The sequence below is a fragment of the Cetorhinus maximus genome, chromosome 18 (genome assembly GCF_964194155.1).
Source record: "Cetorhinus maximus chromosome 18, sCetMax3.hap1.1, whole genome shotgun sequence".
In the NCBI taxonomy this organism is placed as follows: Eukaryota; Metazoa; Chordata; class Chondrichthyes; order Lamniformes; family Cetorhinidae; genus Cetorhinus; species Cetorhinus maximus.
In genome coordinates this window covers 35,423,336-35,444,325 of record NC_135896.1, presented here as the reverse complement: position 1 = coordinate 35,444,325, position 20,990 = coordinate 35,423,336, and the positions used below count along the sequence as shown (strand labels likewise).

The following is a 20,990-nucleotide window of genomic DNA, read 5'->3' as shown; positions in this document are numbered from 1 at the left end:
GATCTGCCAGCCAGGGGAAATAAGCTCCCAGTATCTACACTATCAAGCCTTTTTGGAATCTTGTATGTAGTCTCACTGCCTAAAAAGGTTTCTCTCATGTTGCTTGTTTCATGTTCAAAGACTGCAGTGCTTCCTCAGTTTAAGTCTTTATTGAACTGATCCTAAAATGTCTATTTACAGAGAGAGAGTACACATGACTACAGCAAGCCACATAGAATATGTGGTAATGTTGCATTTCAAAACCCAAATATCCCCCTTTTCATAACGAACAATAGACACAAACCTCCGGTTTTTCCTAAGGAACAAAATATCCCAACATGCCCCTTTTCCTAATGAACAATGCCATCTTTGCAATGTATGATCACGTGTGACTGTGAGTTACCCAAGTCACCCACTATACATCCACTGTTCTCATGCATTAACAACTGTTTGCTCTACTAGCTAGTCTCTGCACCTGCGTTGCATATATAATCTTTAAATCATGCAGGTCTCGTAATGGTATGCATGTGCATTGTCATTGGCTGTCTGGGTGATGTTCCTTGTACAGAGCGTGTCATTCCTGTGACACTTGTTGCCATGGCAACTGTTGTTATTCCATTGCCATTATTGGATACATGTGCGCCTCTGGAAGTCATGGTCATTCTGTACTCAGTACAGTTGCTGAGCTCCCTTCTCCCTGAATGGCCGACTACGGTGAAGGAACAGCTTCGCTAGTTGTTCGTATATGCCTGCGGTTGCGCTGATATATTTGATCATTCACTTCCACTGCGTACAATCAAGGTGACAATTTCTCTACACTTGCCACATGGGTTGACTCCTGTTAAGAGTGTTGAAGGTTTGTACCCTGACTGGCTCTCCAATGCTCAGTTCTGGCGATGATTTGGCAGTCTTGTCAAAATGAAATTTGGCTTTCTGCCATTTCACCTTGACTTTTTCACTCACACTTGTTACTACTTCTAGTTTCAGTAGCGTTTTTGCTTTTGGAAGAGTAGTTTCTGTGTGGCATGACATTAGTCTTTGGACAGGCCTACTTTCCATGCCTTCAGTTGATGTGTTTCTCCACTCGAGGATTGCCTTGTATACATCTGTGCTAGATTTGCTCAATATCTTGATGATTCCATTGGCGATTTTCACTGCTGCCTCAGCCTTTCCATTCAACTGGGGATAGTGCAGAGATGATTTATCGTGTTGAGTTTCCCAATTCTTTGTGAAGCAGCTGAATTCTTCACTTGTGAACTGAGAGTCACTGTAACTCATCACAATGTCTTGAATGCTGCAATGACTGAAGTGTGCTTTTATGCATTCTACTATTTCTCCTGTCGTCGTTGAAGTCATCTGGTCTAACTTCCAGTAGTCAGAATAGTAGCTACAGTGACAAGATAACCAGTTCCTGCTAGAGTGAAGAGGTCTACTCCCAGCTTCATCCATGGTCTGCCTGGAATGTCATGCGTCATCAATGGCTCTCTAGCTTGTTTATCTTGGTACTCATTACAAGCTCTGCACTGGCTAATGTGGTCTTTAATTTCATTGCTCATGTTTGGCCAGTGGAGCACTTCTCTTGCCTTTTTGAGACTCAAATCAATTCCTTGATGGCTTGCATGGATGCAATTCAGCATCTCTCCCCTCCTTCCCTCAGGGATCATGACTCAATTTCCTTTGTACAAGATACCATCTTGGGCTGTCAATTCATCTTGGTATGCCCAATACACACTTGTGACCGCAGCTGTGTCCTTTATGCTCTCAGGCCATCCCTTCATCACTACTTCTTGTAGCACTTGGACAGTTCCATCCTGTTGGGTAGTTTGCTTGATTTGAGCAAGGCGCTTGTCAGTCAAATTCGTTGTCTCTGCTGGGTTGATGAATTCCAGACCATGTCGAGCTGCTGCTTCACATTGATTCTGCAAGATTTCACATTCTGTTGCAGCATTATCAACATTCTTCATGGGGACCACTGCTCTCGACAGCACATCTGTGATGTACATCTGTTTCCCTTGCTTGTATGTCGCGTCCAGATGATATCTCTGTAAACAAAGTAAGCATCTTTGCAAATGCTTTGGAGCAGGTGGTAGCTGTTTGAGAAAAATGCTTTGAAGTGGCTTGTGGCCAGACTCCACTGTTAGTTTGTCTCTCCCAAGCAAGAATCGAAGAAAATGCTCACAAACAAAAACAATAGCCAGGCTTTCTCAATCTGAACGTAGGGTCATTCCATTTGCATTAGTGTCCTGGATGCAAATCCGACTGGTTGTCCTTGCTGCATTAGGGTTGCTCCAAGCTCTGTCTCACCGGCATCACCCAGCAAGGTTGCTTCATCATAGATGTCATAGTGCTTCAGCACTGGCATTGTCATCACTAGTTGTTTTGTTTTAGTGAATACGAGGCAGTTCTGTGCCCCAATACCACTGCAACTCCCTGGCAATGAGCTTCCATAATGGTTCACACTCTGATGACAAATTGGGCAAAAATGTTGTTAAATAATTCACAAATGCAACAAATCTTTGCACTGCTTTCACATCTGTTGGTCGCTGCATCACTGCTACAGCTCTCACCTTGTCAGGATGCAGGAGAAGGCAGTTTGCTGTCAGTACATGACCTATGTACGTGACTTCAGGCATCTTCAATTGCAATTTTTCCTTGTTCAGCTTCAGGTTCATCTGGAGAGATCTCTCTAACAGTTATATTAAATTCTGATCGTGGTCAGCTATGACATCTTCCATTGCTTCTCCACATCCATAGACTAGTAGATCATCCACTGTAGCTTCCACCCCAGGAAGATCACTAACTATCTCATGCTGTCTGTGTTGATACTCTTCTGGGGCCATGGCAATGCCAAATGGCATGCACAATCATCTGTATTTCCCGAACGGCATACAGAATGTCATTAGGAAGCTGCTGCTTTCATCCATCCTCACTTGCCAATAACCATCCTTTGCACCTAGGGTAGTAAAGATCTTTGCCTTGGCAAGTTGTGGCAAAATTTCTTCGATTGTTGGCATGGGGTAGTGAGGTCTCTTCAGCACTTTATTTAGATCCTTTAGATCTTTTTTAAGCATACTCACAGCTTTCCAGGTTGTTTACTGCTACCATGTTGCTAATCCAGTCTGTGGGAGTTGTCACTTTCTTAATTACTCCCTTTTCCAGCTTTACTATCTTGTCTTTTGGGCTTGACTTGAGGGCAGCTGGAACACTTCCTGGCAAATGCTAAATTGGTCTTACACTCTCATTTACTTCGAGATGATATTCTCTTGGTAGACATCCAAACCCTGTAAACAAATCTTTGTGTTTCTCTAGGATCTGTTTGGCAGTCAATGGGTATGCTGTGACACGTTGTAAACCTCTGTGGGCATGTTCAGGGTTACCAGTCCAAGCTTTAGACTTGCTTCAGCTGAGATGAGTGGCTGATGTGTCCCACCTATGATCTGGAACTCTAGATCTTCCTTCTTGCCATTGCATTGGGCTCTCAGACTAATTTGTCCTCTTGGTATGAGTATCCTGCCATCATATAACCTCAGCCTTACTTTCGAGAGCATCATTTTTGGATCGCCTTTTTGAGCTACTTTGCACATGTCTGTGAAGTTCATGATGTTGCATGACGCACCAGTATCTATCTGCTACTTATTGTTCACTTGATACTCTCCTTCTGCGGCCATAATTGTAACAGTCATAAACCATTTATCACCTATCGACTTGACGGAACTCACCTGTTGTATCATGTATAGTACTTCACCAGACTTCTGCTGATATCTCTACAGAGGCCAACTATATAGGCCTGTTTTGCTTCTTTCTAGCCTAACACGTGTTCAAAAAGATTCAGCTTCTTACAGTTAAAACAGTGCTTTCCCCACACTGGGCAATCCTTCTTTTCCTTTGTATGATATCATCTGCAGTATTTTCATCCTGCCTTTTGTCCATGAGTGTTCTGCTCTTTTAGCCTGGAATGTCTCTAAGCATAATGTATCTCCTGGTCTGTCTTGCCATAAGTATGCTCTATCTGACATTTCACAACTTCTGCATTTCCACACACGTCTATTGTTTTCATATGTAAGTTCCTCCTCTTTCAGTGGACTTGCTCTCGCTGAGGGGTCTCATTGCCTAAGAGAATTCTATCTTTAATCAGATCATCATTTAGTCGCCTGAATTCACATGATTCTGAAAGCTGTGTTACCACAGTCACATACTGATCAATGGTTTCTTTTTCACCTTGAGCTCTAGTGTTGAATACATAGCGTTCATAAGTGACGTTCACTCAGGGTTCAAAGCATACGTTCAAAATCTCTGCCTTCTGCTTTCTTTGTTCGTTGGTCAAATTTAGGGTGGAATACAATTTGTAGCAGTTCCTCCCCAGCAGTGTTAGAAGTGTGGCTACTCGTATCAGCTCCTGCATGTTAATTAAATCTGTTGCAAGCTTGTAGTTTTGCCACTGCAAGTGGTAAAACTGCTGCTTTTGCCACATATCACCTTTCATATCTACCAGAGAAGGGAGGGGAAAGTTTACAGCTATGTTAACTCACCCAGTATTTTACTTGCAGCCTTTGGTTTGTGTTTGCTTTTCCTTGTCCTTTTTTCAGCAACTTTTAGGAGATTTGAACATTTCTGTGTGTTTTTCTGAGCTGTGGCTTCTCTGCGGAATTTCCAGGGTTCCAAAGCTCTATTTTAGCTCCACTTGTGACACCATGGGCAGAATCTTCGGGCCCCGCTCGCCAACACGTAAAATGACACACGGTGATGTTGGGCGTGCATCCCGATCAAATCTTCAGTTCGGCGGGAGTGCAGAGGAGTCAGCTGCGTGCTTGCCGAACTGTCAAAGGCCTATTAAGGCCATTTAAAAACTAAGTAAAATAATTAAATGAGCTGCCCTTCCAACCTTAAGGTTGGCGGGCAGGCAAAGAGCCCAGGTGGCCTTTGCATTTATCATGAAACCTCATCCACGGGCAGGATGAGGTTTCATGAAGGTTTTTAAAGTTTAATAAAAAATTTGTAATGGAATTCATTGACATGTCCCAGCTCATGTGACACTGTCACATGACGGGGCATGTCTTAAACTTTTTTTTTTCCTTTATTAAAATTTTCCAGAACCAAACTAATCTCTGAGAGACAGCTCTGTGCCTCAAGGAAGATTGCTGCACTCTTTCGCGTGCATGTGCAAAAGAGCGCAAGCCCCGACTCAGCCTATTCCCCCCACCCGCACAGGGAGTGCACAGCGCTTCCAGGTGCGCGTCATGCGGGTGGGCCTTAATTGGCCCGCTGATCGTGGGCGGCGATCGACTACACGCCCACCCGTGCCCGCTCCCATCCAACCCCCCCAACGGGAAGAAAATTCTCCCCCATGTTTCGAGTTCAAAGACTGCAGTGCTTTCTCAGTGTAAGTCTTTATTGAACTGATCTTAACATTTATTGAACTGATCTTAAAATGTCTGCTTCCAGAGAGAGTCCTTCATGATAGGTCACATGACTACAGCAGGCCAGATAGGACGTGTTGCACTTCAAAGCCCAAACATTGCTTCTTTTGCCATTCACTATAAATCAGTGTCATCTGGTTCTTGACCCATCTGCCATTGGGAACAGTTTGTCCATATCTACTTTTTTCAGACCTCATGATTCTGAAAATCTTTGTCAAATCTCCTCTCAGTCTTTTTTTTTTGGGAGGACGTCCCCAGCTTCTCCAATTTATCCACTTAACTGAAGGATAGAATTGGACACAATACGCCAGATGAAGCTGCAAAAATGTTTCATAAAGGTTCAACATAACATCCTTGCTTTTGTGCTCTATGCAGGATCCCGTATGCCTCCTTAACAGATTTCTTCATCTGCCCTGCCACCTTCACTGATTTGTACTAGTGTATCCCAGGTCCCTCTGCAGCCTGTACTCTCTTTAGAAGTGTATCCTTTATTTTATGTTGACTCTCCTTGTTCATCCTACCAAGATGTATCATTTCACACTCTTCTGCATTAGATTTCAACTGCTATGTATACATCCATTCCACCAGCCTGTCTATGCCCTCTTGAAGTCAATCACTATCCTCCTCAGGGTTCACAATACTTCCAAGTTTTGTGTCATCTTAAGATAGTGCACTGCACATCTAAGTCAAGGTCACTAACCTGAATCAAGAAAAACAGTGGCTCTAACAAAGACTCCTGGGGGAACCCTCCTATATACTATAATCTTACAAAAACAACATTCACCACTACAGTTTCCTGTCACTCAGCCAAATTTGTGCTGCCACATCTTTTTTATTCCATGGGCTTTGACTTTGCTGACAGGCCTGTTATATGACACTTTATCAAACACCTTTTGAAAGTCCATATACACCACCTCAAATGCATTACCCTCATGCACCCTGTTCTAGCTATCACGAAAAGGCCAAGCGGCCTTTACGTTTTTTAGGAAACCTCATCCATGAGCAGGATGAGGTTTCCTAAAGCTTTTAAAATTAAATTAAGACTTGCTTTGAAAAATAAAAACATGTCCCATCTCATGTGACACAGTCACATGAGGGGACATGTTTCATTAAATTTTCAATGTTTTTATTTATTTTTTAAAAAGTGGTTCAATCTCCCCTCAGGGAGATTGAAGCGCTCTTTCGCGTGCATGCGCAAAAGAGCGCTGGACCTGACTCTCCCTCCTCCCCCTGCCCACACAGGTAGCGACCTTCCCCGCCCGCTCCCGCCGAGCCCGCCCGACGGATGGAAAATCCTGGCCTATAGTTTTTCCTCTATATCTTTCCCACTAGTTTGTGCCTTTTAGGATACATCAGTTAAGTAATGGCACCTCTAATGTTTCTTAGCTTTAATCAAATAGACTCTATCCTTGACCCCCTTGAGGACATCCTCTCTCTAGAGCACTGTCATATTCTCCTTAATCAATCAGAAACTGAACTGGACCAGCCATATAAATACTGTAGTTACAAGAGCAGGTCAGAGGCTGGGAATTCTGCAGAGAATAACTCACCTCCTGACTCCCCAAAACCTGTCCACCATTGACAAGGCACAAATGAGGAGTGTGATGGAATACTCTGCATTTGCCTGGATGAGGGCAGCTGCAACAACACTCAAGATGCTTGACACCATCCAGGACAAAACAGCCTGCTTGATTGGCACCGCTGCCACCACCTTAAACATTTACTCCCCTCCATCACCGACACACAGCGTCAGCAGTGTGTACCATATACAAGATGCACTGCAGCAACTCACCAACCCTCCTTTGACCACAATTTCTAAACTTGTGATCTCTACCACCACAAAAGACAAGGGCAGCAGACACATGGGAACACCACCACCTGCAAGTTCCCCTCCGAGCCACTCACCATCCTGACTTGGAAATATATCACCGTTCCTTCACTGTCACTGGGTCAAAATCCTGGAACTCCCTTCCTAACAGCACTGTGGGCATACACATATCACCTGCACTGCAGCAGTTCAACAAGATGGCTCACCACCACCTTCTCAATTAGGGATCGGCAATAAATGCTGGCCTAGCCAGCGATGCCCACATCCCATGAATGAATAAATAAAAAAATATTATCACCCCCTCCTCCTTTCCTTCCTTCCCTATCTCTTTCCGGGACAACTTGTATCTAAGAATATTTATTGCCAATCTCTGTTATTGTCATATCATATTTCCACTTGGCAATATGCACCTCCAGCTCACCAATGTTATTGATCATGCTCCAGCATTTACATACACTCACTGTAAATCTAATTTAGACCGTATTCTGTTAATGGTTCTATTATCTTTATCCCCTGGCAAGGTAAAGCTACCCAGTTGAACTTATTGTTAGCTTAAAACCTCAACTAAGAGAGATTTCAGATCATTAAAGGAACTTAGTCAGCTTCACCAGCTAAAATCTAGGTCCTGAAATGAAATGTCCTCCCTCCTAGGAGTTTTCAAACCAGCAAAATTATCTCAGGGTAGAATATATCTTTAGGTATATTACAGCTGAAAAAGCTCTTGTTAGATTTACTAATATCGGCACTTAGAATCCTAACTTAAGTATTCAGAATCCTAACTTAAGTATTCAGAATCCTAACTTAAGTATTCTAAGATATTGTTATCTATATGTGAGCTCATGAGGATGTAAGTATGAAACCAAAACTCGTTTATGCTTGTTTATGAATATTTATTATAAGAATCAATAATAGACTGCATTATAGGAATGAAGGCTATAATATGGAATTTAAAGATAGTTATAACATGACAATTCTACTTAAACTACATGCAATTTTTAAATCCACCTTAATAAACAATTTGGATATTCAAACAAATATTAATTTGAAGAAGATTATACTCACAATCCAGTATAATTTCTTAATAGTATGGAGTGTCATTACCTCAACCTTTTTTTGGGTAATTATTTTTAGAACTCAACCCTTTGTGTTCTAAGATGGCTGACTTATGTTTCTCTAGCTCTGCTGGCTTTTTAAGAAATTTTAGCTGTTACAAGGTAGACTGGCATTGTTCATTGTTTCGTACAAAAACAATTTTTCTTCATAAATCTTACCAATTTTTTAAACTGTGAATCCTTGAGGGTCAGCTGTTTACTGTCAAAGGTCTGCAGGTGTTTGGTTTTCATCCAACAGTAAGGCAATTCAAGGCCCTGTTATGAGTTCCCGCGCTTTCTGTGTCTAGCTTTTTGGAAATGATTCACATGCTGCATAATGTTGTCTAATTTTTGCTTCAGTAACGTAATTAACACCTCAATTTCTTCAATAAATGTGTTACTTCTTTAAGAATTCCATTCCCTCTTATTCTGATCTCAACTAATAACTTTGTATTTCTTACTCCAGTGCTATTTGTCTCTCCCAATTCTTTGTGAACCTTTTCTTCTCTGCAATGCTGCCTCCTCGTTCCCATTCCTTGCCAACTGAGGTTAAACCTTCCCCATTAGCTTTAATGAACTGCCCTGTAAGGTCTTTGGTCCTGTCTGTTAATTGCAATCAGTCTGTCTGGTACAGGTGCCATCTCCCCCAAGAACGGTCCCAAAGTTCAAAGAATTTAAAGCCATCCCTCTTTAGCCACCCATTCATCTGCTCTATCACTAAGATGTGGCACTGGGAGTAATCTTGAGATTACTACCATTTGAGGTCCGTTAAAAGGAACATTAAATTCAAACATGTAGTCTAAAATGTTTGAGTTTGTGTTTTAATTCATACGAACATATGAACATACGCATTAAGAGCAGGAGAAGGCCATTCAGCCCCTCGAACCTGCACCACCATTCAATAAAATCATGGTTGATCTGATTGTGGTCTCAGCTCCACATTCTGGCTACCACTGATAACCTTTGTCTCCTGTGTTAGTCAAGAATAGTCAAAAATCTATCTACCTCTGCCTTAAAAATATTCAAAGACCCTGCCTCCACTGTTCTCTGGGGAAGAGAGTTCCAAAGATTCACAGCTCTCTGAGGGAAAAAAATATTTTCTCATTTCTGTCTTAAATGGGAGACCCCTTATTTTTAAACTATGTCCCCTAATTCTAGTCTCTCCCACAGGGGGAAATATCCTTTCAGCATTCCCCTCAGGAACTTACATGTTTCCACATGTCACCCCTCTTTCTTCTAAACTCTAATGGATATAAGCCAAGCCTGTACAACCTTTCCTCATTAGATAACCCACTGCCCCCGCAATGTCCCCCCCAGCCCCATCCCAGGTATCAGTTGAGTTAACCTTCTCTGAACTGATCCTAATGCATTTATATCCTTTTTTAAATAAGGAGACCGAAACTATACACAGCAGTCTAGATGTCGTCTCACCAATGCCTTGTACAAATGTAGTAAAACATCTCTTCTTTTATATTCCATTTCCCTTGCAGTAAACAACGACATTCCATTTACCTTCCTAATCACTGGCTGTACCTGCATACTAAGTTTATGTGATTCATGTACCAAGACACCCAGATCCCTCTATACCTCAGAGTTCTACAATCTCTCTCCATTTAAATAGTATACTGCTTTCCAATTCTTCCTGCCAAAGCAGACAAGTTTACATTTTTCTACATTATACTCCATCTGCCAAATTATTTCCCATGCACTTAACCTATCTATGTCCCTTTGCAGACTCCTTTATGTCCTCTTCACAACTTAGTTTCCTATCTACATTTGTACCATCAGCAAATTTAGCAACTATACGTTTGGTCCCTTCATCCAAGTTATTGGTATATATTGTAAATAGCTGAGGTCTGGCACTGATCCCTGTGGCACTCCACTCATCATATCTTACCAACCAGAAAATGACCTATTTATCCATATTCTCTGTTTCCTGTTAGCTAACCAATCATCTATCCATGCTAATATGTTACCCTCTACACCATGACTACACTCTTACTTTGTCTCGTAACCTTTGATGTGACACCTTGTCAAATGCCTTCTCGAAATCTAAGTACTGCACATCCAGAGGTTTCCCTTTATCCATGTTGCTTGTTATTTCCTCAAAGAACTCCAAAGAATTAGTCAAACAGGATTTCCCTTTCACAAAACCATGTTGACTTTGATTGCATTGAGATTTTCTAAGTGCCCCATTATAACTTTCCTAAAACTAAATTCCAGCAATTTCCCTATGACAGATGTTAAGCTAACTGGCCTATAGTTTCCTACTTTCTGTCTCCATCCTCATAAAAACATAAGAAATAGGAGTAGGAGTAGGCAATTTGGACCCACAAGTCTGCTGTGCCAGTCAATAAGATCATGGCTGATTTGATTGTGGCCTTAACTTCACTTTTCTATCCAACCAACAGTGCCTTGAATATAGTCAATGACCCTCCTATTCTGAGGTAAAAAAATTCCAAAGATAAATATTCTTCTTATCTATTTTGCCCACCAAAGTGGACAAACTCACATTTTTGCACATTATACTCTGTCTTCCAATGTTTTACCCATTCACTTAACCTATTTGTATCCCTTTGCAAACTCCTTGGCCTGGATTTTCATGCTTGTAATCATGTAGGAACAGAGGTGGGGGATTTAAAGATGGCAGATGGGACCCGATTCCAGCATTCCTGTCCCCATTCCTGGCACCCCCAATTTTTAGCGGTATGGGTAATGGCCAGCTCCATTTGTGGAATCATGTCAGCTTTTGCTGTGGTTCACAGCCCATCAGAGGCTAGGAATCATAATCTGGATTCAGGGACCTTTTGAAAGGATAGGTCAGAAGGTTTTACCCATGCCTCCATGCTCTTTCCATGCCAATGCATGCCCCCACCTACCCCAAATGGCCCCTTATACTTTCCATGCCAACCCATTGCCCCTGCCTACCCCTAATAGCCCCTAATACACCCCATACCAACTCATGTCACTTACATACCCATTCACCCACTACACCCTCTGTACAGAGCAAGTATGGTAATAATGGTATTGTGGAACTACTTTAAAAAACATGCATTTACAATGTTCTGTAAAAAAAAAACTGCTGTTCCTACAACCCTATAGAAATGTCAATTAACCAGACTTTTAAAGTATCAATAACAGAAGCTCTTGACACCTCTTTATCTTGCAGAAATAAACATTGAGCCATTGCAAAATAGATCACAAAAATAGTTTATTATAACATAAGCTGTCAATAAGTTTTCCCTTATTCTAGCTCTGTCAATAAGGTAAAACTTTTTTATGAGAGTCTGGGCTCTCAGCCAACCCTCGTTATGCATTATCCTTTATTAACAGAGCTACCCCACTTCCTTTTCTTCCTGCCATTTCAAAGTGTCAAATATTTTTTAATATTCAGTTCCCAGCTTTGGCCCTCATACAACAGCATCTTTGTAAAGGCTATCATATGATAGCCATTTACTTCATTTGTACTATCAATTCATCTATCTTTGTGCACAGCATTTGTAACTTCAAATAAAGTGCTTTTAATTCTGTCTTTTCGCCGTTTTCCCTTCTCTCTCCTATTTGCTGCTGCACTCTTATGTTTGTACGTTCTGTCCCTTCCTGTCATACTCTGCTTATTATTCCCCATATTGTTACCCTAACTATTGCCTTGTTCTTTCTCGTTAACTTTCTAAATCTTGCCTTGTGTGAACCTTCTACCCCTCCCCACTATTTAGTGTTTAATTTTGATGCAATTAAACCCAGAATCCTGTTTCATTCTTAACTTACAACAATCACATTTTTGTATCTATTTTCATATCCAAGTCCTTTTCAGCTACAAGCTTTGCATCCTATTGCTCAAATTTTCACAGTGGTTACATATATTCCAAGGACATCTCTATATTATTATTGCTTTGCATTATTTAGTCAGAGCTTTGGTGTTTTAGCTGCAATTTTTACTGAAAATAATTTGTGCCTTATATTGCGTACTTCAAATAGCTTTCAGTTCCACATAATATAAATGCAGCTAAGTGTCTCCTTGGAGCCAGCATTCAAAGAAATATTGCAAAACTCCCTTCAAGGTCTTAGAGATTACTGTTTGGAAGCACATAAGCAAGTTGTTCACTGTATTGAGGAGATATTAATGTTAAAGATTATAGTCCTGACATTCATGACACTTCTGGTGTTTCTGGGGTTAAAAGGAACAGCTACTTACTCTAATCCCCTGATGTAGAAGTTTATCACTAAACCTCCCCATATTACCCCTAGGCCTGTTTTGCATACTGGTATGTCCAATTTTGCTTCATGTAGAAGTATTTTTATTCCATCCTGCATGCCACATGCTGCATTGGAACTTTTTTTCTAACGTCGATATTCCTATATTTTTATTAGCACATTATTCGAAAAGAAATGTTTTGCATTATCACCTCCATCTGCTACATCGGCAATCTGAGATGTTCTTATAAAGGCTTTCCGCCGCATTTTCTTGAAGTTACAGTGGTGGGATAGGAGTAGTTCTGAAGAAATTTCCAGTCTACTCTTTTTTTCTCACGGGATGTGGGCGTCGCAGGCTCAGCCAGCTTTGTGATTGGCCGTCCCGCTGGACTTTAAAAAGGTGGCAGTAAAACCACCTGCGTGATCCACTGCAGTCCGGAACAGCCAATTCACACAGACTTCAACCATCTTCCTGCTCAAGACCCACCCCACCAATATTGGTCACGTGTCTACAATACCTCTTTCTTGATCGCTGGAGTTCATTAGGACCTGAGTTATCAGTTTAATCAATTCAAATGCATGAATCTAATGTGCATTGGACCTGCTCTTGTCTCATATCCTATCCTCTCCTTTTGTGACACTTTTATGGAAAGTCTGTTTCTCCTTACCTTTAAATAGGACTCTCTTTAAACAGGACATCTTTAGACAATAAATTAGGCATATCATTTAAAAAGTACATTGAGTAGATTAATACCAACCAGTTCCTCTTAGGTGTTTGCCAATGATTATATAATTTGGAACAATTTTAAAGAACTTGTTTTTGTTTCCATTGAATAAATAAGTTTAGTGCTACACTTCATTAAATTAGTTACTTCTGTCCAATAATTGACAGAGGTTAATGAACTAAAATTTCATGTTACCCTGCTCTTTGTGTGGGGAGTTCTGATTCATGACCTACCCACGTCAGTTCCATTGGAGGTGGGCATCAGGCAAACTTAATGCTCCCATCTCATTTTTCCGATTGTTGAGTGGGACTGGGTAGTTTTCTCACTTCTGGCTGCCTTTGCAAACAGTGTTGTGCTAAGGAAACGGGGTGCACAGAGTCTGGTCTTCTTAAAAGCAGTCTCTCCCTCTTAAAGGAACTGTGCTGAATAATGTTGCTGGAACTTAAAACATGGAAAATGGAACACCAAGGCAGAGAGTGGGTTCCAGGGTCACAGGTACAGCACTGGAAGCACTAGTGGCGGAGGTGGGAAGCGGGAGAGATGATGAGGTTCCACAGGAGGTGGGAGCCAGAAGGCCCTCAACGACCACCCTCAGATGGAAGTGGGATCAGGGGGCAAAGACATCAGCTCTTGGGTCTGAATTTTGCGTTCCGAGGTCAGGCATGCGCCCGACCTGAATGCATGTAAAAATTGTGCGAAAAGATGGGCGTGCGTCCCGACGTCATCACGCACGCATGCAATATTGAAGTCAGCAGGTGCACGCGAGAGTCGGAACAGCGCCTGTCGACAATTAAAGGGCCAATTAAGGTCATTAAAAAGCCCATTGACCGTGATTTTGTGTTGCCTGTGCAATTTTTAGTTCACCGCATGGGCAAAACAGGTGGGCGGAATTCACGTTTTTATCTTTCCTCATCCATGGGCAGGATAAAAGGCCCTGGGAGCAGCAGCGCTTTCTCTGTCATTGCCAGGCCTTTGCTGTGTGAGTACAGAGTTGTCTCAGAGTTTCTTGGCATCTTGTTTGATTGTCCAGCCTGCCTTTCAGCATCTCAGGTCCTCATCTTCTCTGGAAGATTCCCCTGGGTATTGCAGCACAGTTGCTCCTTCATTTTCAAGGCACTGCTCCTCTGCATCCCATCTAATGGGGATAGTGTATTCCGCTGGTGGAACCTCCTCTGATGAGGGCAGGAGGGAGAGGAGGCCAGGTGGACGTGGGCAGTGTCCCAGGGACAGACCTTTAAGAGGAGGGGCACAGCCTTAGTTGGTGCAGGGCCAGCAGGAAGGCCAAGGCGGGAGGGCATGCCAAAGACGCCACTATTTGGTGTCTAGAGTGTTCAGGCAGCTCTCCAACTACCTCCAGATGTCCGAGATCCAGTGCCGCAGGAGGCTCCGCCTCTCCAGGAGCACAGAGACAGCAACATGTCACATGATAGATCCAGAAATCGCCTCCAACTGCGTGGGTGGACAACCCATACCAGTGGCTTTTAAGGCCACAGTGGCCCTTAACATCTATGCCTCCGGCTCTTTTCAGGGCTCAGTGGGGGATTTGTGCAGCATTTCTCAATCAGCTGCACACAGTTGTGTCAAGCTTGTGACTGATGCTGTCTTTAGATACATCTGCACTTTCATACATTCCAGACAGAGGAGGTGAGCCAGGTGGAGAGAGGGTGAGGCTTCGCTGCGATGGCTGGGTTCCCCCGTGTCCAGGGTGTAATAGATGCACTCACGTGGCCATCAAGGTGCCAGCAGGAGAGCCGGGAGCTTTCGTAAACAGAAAGAGGTTCCACTCAATGAACGTTCAGATCGTCTGTGACCACAGGACACAGATTCTCCAAGTTTGTGCCCGTTACCCTGGGAGCTCACACGATGCTTACGTCTTGTAGCTCTCACAGGTACCAAGGCTGTTCATGGCTCCTGCACGAGTGGATGGATGGCTCCTGGTGACAAAGGCTACCCCTTGAAGGGGTAGCAGATGACCCCACTCCATCACCCAAGAACTGAGGCCAAGAAGAGATACAACAGGAATCATGCCTCCAAAAGGGCGCTGATGGAGAGGACCATCAGGCTGCTGAAGCTGTGCTTCAGATGCCTGGACCAGTTAGGGGGAGCATTGCAGTATCCTCCAGAGCCTGTCTCCCTTATAGTCATCGCATGCTGCACCCTGCACAACCTGGTTCTGGCAAGGGGGGACTACTGGAGGCTGAGGAAAGTGAGGCAGCTCCACAGGCCATGGAGGATGACACAAGTGATGGATCAGAGGAAGAGTCTGGGGAGGCGCAGGGTGAGGATCATGAGGTAGAGGACAGGAATCTTCATGGAGGCAGGGACACCAGGGATGCTTTGATCCAGTGAACCTCCTGCTAGGCATCCAGGGCATCGATGCCTTGTCAAGCCAATGGCACCATCTCCTTTGTTAACAATCAATAAATGAGAACCCAACCCAGTACGTCAGCACCGCACAACGCCACACTTTTACAAGGCTGTGCTGCCTCTGGCACCTATTCACACCATCCAGCCAACACAGCCCATTTAAGTCAAATAAGTGTTTGTTACTTCACATGAACAAAGGACAAAGTGTCCATCTCTAACACGAGTCAAAATAATTCATGCAAAAATGTCACCCATGAGATGCCCCTGTTGTGCTCAAGATGCCTTCAGCTTACATCTGCGGGTGCTGCATCTTGGTTCCCCACCCCTCTCTGACAGTGGTGTTGGAGGCAGCTGCTGACTCTGCTGTCCTGGTGGCCCTGATGACCTCGGCAGTCATCCACTGGCTGCCAGAGACTGAGCAGGCTCTGCCTGGGAAGGTGCATCCAGCCCCCTGGCTGGACACTCTCAGTGGTCGCAGCATCATCAAATGCAGCAGACACTGGCAGAGGGGCAGAGGAGCTGGTGCCCATGTCCAGAGTGCCCGGGAGAAGCCCTTAGAGATGACAGGCAGCTTGTCTGCCAGCGTGAGGTGCGTTTGCACCTCCCTGCTCACCACTGATGGATGGGGACCTAGCAGGGAGACTAGATGCCTCATCCATCTCTCACACTGGCAGTTACTTCCTGAGGTTACTCACTGCCTGTGTGAGGGTTTGCAGATCCGAGTGCAACACCAGGAATCCCTGAGTCTGCTCCTGAAGCTGCCTCTCTATGAGAGTCGCCACTCTCCCAATGGAGGAGGCTGTGCGCTCGGTGTTAAGGGTCAACATAGAACTCATGCTCCACATGGATTCCTCTATGACGGAGACCATGGCACACAGACCCTCATGGATCTCTGCCAGTTCTCCCCGCACATCTCGCTGGACGTCCAGCATCTGCCGCCCGATGGACGACTCCAGAGGCTCGTCATCTGCCTCGGCGGCAGCATGGTCCTGCTCTCCAGCTGTGCTCCCACTGTCGGCTCCCTGGGACCTCTCTGCCTCTGCCAGCTCCTCATGTGAGCCCGATGTGCCCTCACCGCTGTGCATTACCCACAGAGCCAAATAACTAATGCCCACCGACGTATGTGCGCTGGTGCCTGGTTCAGAGAGACGGTGTGACGCTGGTGCAGCTGTGATGTCTTCCTCTGAGCTCAATGGGGGTCCTCAAGGTTCCCGGCAGCTCCTGCAGGTGGTGCATCTGTGAGAGGAAGGCAAAAGATCAGTACATTCAGTCATCAAAGTCACTATGCACGCTAGGCGGGCTGAGGAGACAGTGGAGAGATGCTGCATGGTGCCATCTGCACTGGAGCTTCAATGGGCTCTCTGACTGCGACAGTTCAGTTTCTGATGAGAGGAGCCCGTTATGTTTCCAGTACCCACCGCACACGCATCTGTCACCTGCAATCTTACCTTATCTGAGACCCCCTCCTCACCGCGACCGGAGGAGTGAGCTGGCCAGTGGCAATCCAGCTCCAGTGCATTATTTTCATGCTTCATGAGGTAGTGCAGATTTGGCACTCCACTGCCCGTTCCGTGGCGCTCCGCGGTGTTATGACCCCTGAACATTCCAAGCAACAGGCACACGAGTAAAGTTCTCTGCACAGATCCATTTCCGTTCTTACCCTTGCTGACCACAGCAGATCATTGAACGTTTTGCGACACTGAAGCCACGAGCGGTGCACAACGTTGTGCCCACTGATCTGGACAGCGACCTCTGCCCAGGGCTTCTTGGTCAGTTGGGGTGGTCGTCTCTTGCCATTCCTGGGCATTAAGATGTACTGCCGGGCACTGACCTCCTCGACCAGCACTCCCAGGCCCTCATCTGAGAAATGGGGGACATTGAGCCCTCCCGACTTGCCCTCCCCCCTTCCACGTCCACCAAGTGCTGAGGCCATGACAGCACACTTCTTGAACAGCTTCCAGACAGCTCCCTCAGCCTCCACTACAACTCTTGGCAGCCTTCAGGGAGCCGCCTCTTACGTTGGGTCCCCATTGGACCCAGCATCCAACACGTTCCCAACCCCGCATGCATGGAAATCACATCTAGCAGCCGTGTTTCACGCTGGGCGGGCCTTAATTGGCCACCCAGTGTAAGATCATGTTCACAGTGTGAACTCAGCCGGGAGCAAGTTTTATATCCGCTTCCGGTTGCACCAACTTCGGGCGCACCCCGAGGGTAAAATTCAGGCCTTGGAGTTTGGACCTGTGGACCTGGCAGCAGTACCAAAAGAAGTCTAATGACCTCATTCAGATGGTCAACATAATTGAATGTATCTTCACATGAAATCTCCTATCCACTGCATCACCAACCTCTCTCACTTCTCAGTGCACCAAACATGTCCCCCCCTCACCTATCACTCACAAAGCAGCACACTCTGGCACTCATGACTCAGGGCAAACATCCAGTTACTCCACCTCACCTTTACGCACCTGCCAAGGCTGCCAATTTCACACCCACCTCCCAATGTCTTCACATACCTCATGCTATTCAGCTATGGCATGCAAATCACCCAAATTTGACATGACACAATCACTGACAGTTGGCTCTTGCTCTTGCAAGAAAAGATAGCGCACAGTAGAAGGGAGCTGAGCAGAACCAATCGGTGGTAAAGGATGCCCTGAAACTCTTGATCCCTATGGAGGAGATGACTGTCAGCATCACGGGGCTGGCTGCAATGGAACTCATTGCATCTGGCATCATTCAGGATGACTGCGTCTTAGGCCCCTTCTCCACACACTCTTATTCTGCTATCTGCCACAGTGAGCTTGCTGCTGATGGTGTGACCATGGGCCTCTTGCTTTCCATTCCCCCACCCCCAGCCCTTTATACAAACATTCTCCTTCCAAATTTGCTGTCTGGACCAGTGTGATACAGGCTGGGTATCTTGATGTTGTATTACCTTGGCGCTCCTTCACAGCCTTCTGGTGCTGGGGACATTAGCATGGACACCCTTCTTAAGAGCAAAACAATGCTAGTTCTCAGTGCTATGGAATTGAAAGTCTCACCCGTAATCTTTGTTATCGAAATTTCTGAAAATCATCTATCATATATACCTATTTTCAATTCAATTATGAATTTTATTCACATGTTTAGAGCAAATTTATGAAAGCATGTAACAGACAGCACACTTACCAGATCGTTGAAATATCTTTTTCAAACCTCAGGAGGTCTTTGGTCATCTCTCAAGAAATACTCAGACACTAAATGTGATATTTGCATTGAAGGAACAAAGTTAAGGAAATTCAATATTCTAAATGTTAACATTATCGAAGCTGATAACTAAAAAAAATTCTAAATTATAATTTGAATATATAGTGATTGTGGATATCCATGATATTCTAAGTTTTAAAATTCCACTTACATCTTAGTAAATCAGGTTACTGGGATTGGAGAGTCACAGTTTATGACAGTGCTACCTGAGCACTTTATAATTAAATGCAGTAGGAAAGGAAACCAAATTTTAAATTATACTTTTAGCCTGTCACCTTCCTGAAACATTAATGTGATTATAACATTATTCCGTAAAGATATTTTCACTTAGAATTGACTGGTTTTTCTCTGCGTAGGTATGGAAGTGTTAAAATTAGCATCAGATTAACGTACCTTATTTTCTCCATTTCGGCAGCTGGAACCTGAAGGAAAACTAAATTAGGGAAAACTCAAGGCTTTGTTAAGCTACTTATACACTCTTCAAAAAAGTCATTCAGAAAAGATTTTAAATGATAAATGTTTCTAAAACTGCAATAAATCCATCCACATGAGTAAACATTATTAATATGGAAAAAATAATGGTTGTAGAAGCATAGTTCACTCATTGCGTCTACAGCTGTAATGTAATTGAATAAATCACAGCATGGAGTTACAAAAGAGCTTTATAGGCATTGAGCAGTGTGCATTGTGTAGAAATTTGCACATTGAAATATAGCCAGGATTAAGTAAGTTAGAAAATAATTTTTGGAACAGAGAGAATGGAAGAAAGGAATGTACCATCATGGAATGCAACAGAACTGGGACAAATAGAATTTTCCTGGCTTTTTATCCTTTCAAACAAAAATCTTTTAATCTTTTTTGATCATATTTTAAATATATGTATCTGCCATTTTAAATGTTGACTTGTATTGTTTCAATTGAATTCATTCAACATTCAGTTGGTGGATAAGAAAATAGGGCAGGGATGTGCATCCAATCCACTGCTGCTTGTTTTGCGCTTTTGCCAATGATGAATTTTCATCTCAGAGTCAATTTTAACTCTAGTGCAGCATGGACAGCCTGCTCACTCAGGTCTCACTTAACCAGACCCAGCTTACCCCAAATGGATGGTAACAGTGAATGTCTGGGTGGAGTGGGGAAGTTGCAATCACAGAGAGGGAGTGCATGGCACGCGCTTCACCCAGATCTATTCTAAAATGGCAATTGGGGTCCTGTGTGTGTTAGAGGACCCCGACTGGCATATGGAAAGGAGTCCACCCCATGAAACAGGCAGGCACTTTGGCCTTTCAACAGTATGCCATGTATAAATGGTAGTGGGCATAGCATTAGCATTAAGTGAAGTGATTAGACTACCAGACCCATTTTCAGAGCATTATTATCCCATTAATACTGATTTCAGACGAGCTAAAATTGACCCACTAGTGTGCATAAGAATATGTAGTCTTTAATTTTAAACTTACCATGTTAATTTTTCCAGGTAAAGATGAAGACCTGGATTTTAAGGTGTTGTTTGGAGATGACATTAGCTGTATGATAATCAGTGGTCTTGTTCCCGATGAATCTTTTAAGGTTTTCTGCTCCATGTTAGTGCAGCTGTCCTGTAGAACAATTTCTTCTGATGCTCTGACCTCTCCTATACAGTCTTCACTTTTGATTGGGTCTATGCCTGTTTCTAGATAGATTTTTCCCTTGCACTCTGGTTGCTTAGCGAACCTGCTGCATATCTTGAAGGCCCTCTGTAAATTAACTGGCTGAGGGGAGTTTGACACCTTTTGTGCTTTGGGCTCCCTGGATCCAAAACAGACAGTGTTCATCAGAAGCTTGGTTTCTATTGGTTGGCTCTAACAAGAGCTTTGACTCACGGCCGTAAGATTTGATAGTGCTGAACTTTTTGCTTCTGCTTTTGGATCTTCCTGGATGTAAATCATATCACTTTTTCCACCTTTAATTTAAAGCTGTAATTATTCAAATTTTCTAAAATTCTGATCCATCACCATTGTGATCAAAGCCGTCTTCACTTGAGCTATGATGGTTTGGACGGCAGTCCTTTTCTGATGTGGAGGACAGCCTCCCAGGGAAAACTGGGAAGTGCTCTCTGTCACTCCCTCTGCCAGAGAATGGAGAGCAGGGGAAAATTGAC

At 43.8% G+C, this 20,990-nt stretch overlaps 1 protein-coding gene across 1 annotated transcript in view; it reads right to left on the bottom strand.

The window, feature by feature from the left end:
* begain (brain-enriched guanylate kinase-associated) overlaps positions 1-20,448 on the bottom strand; it is a 52,309-nt gene extending 31,861 nt beyond the window's left edge. Inside the window, exons 1-2 of the mRNA XM_078563406.1 lie at positions 20,311-20,448; positions 19,244-19,272 (exon numbers count right to left, since the gene is read on the bottom strand). Coding sequence (XP_078419532.1) covers positions 19,244-19,272; positions 20,311-20,433 — 152 coding nt within the window. The 5' untranslated portion in view covers positions 20,434-20,448. The remainder of the gene's footprint in view (positions 1-19,243; positions 19,273-20,310) is intronic.
* Between the last annotated feature and the right edge of the window lie 542 nt (positions 20,449-20,990).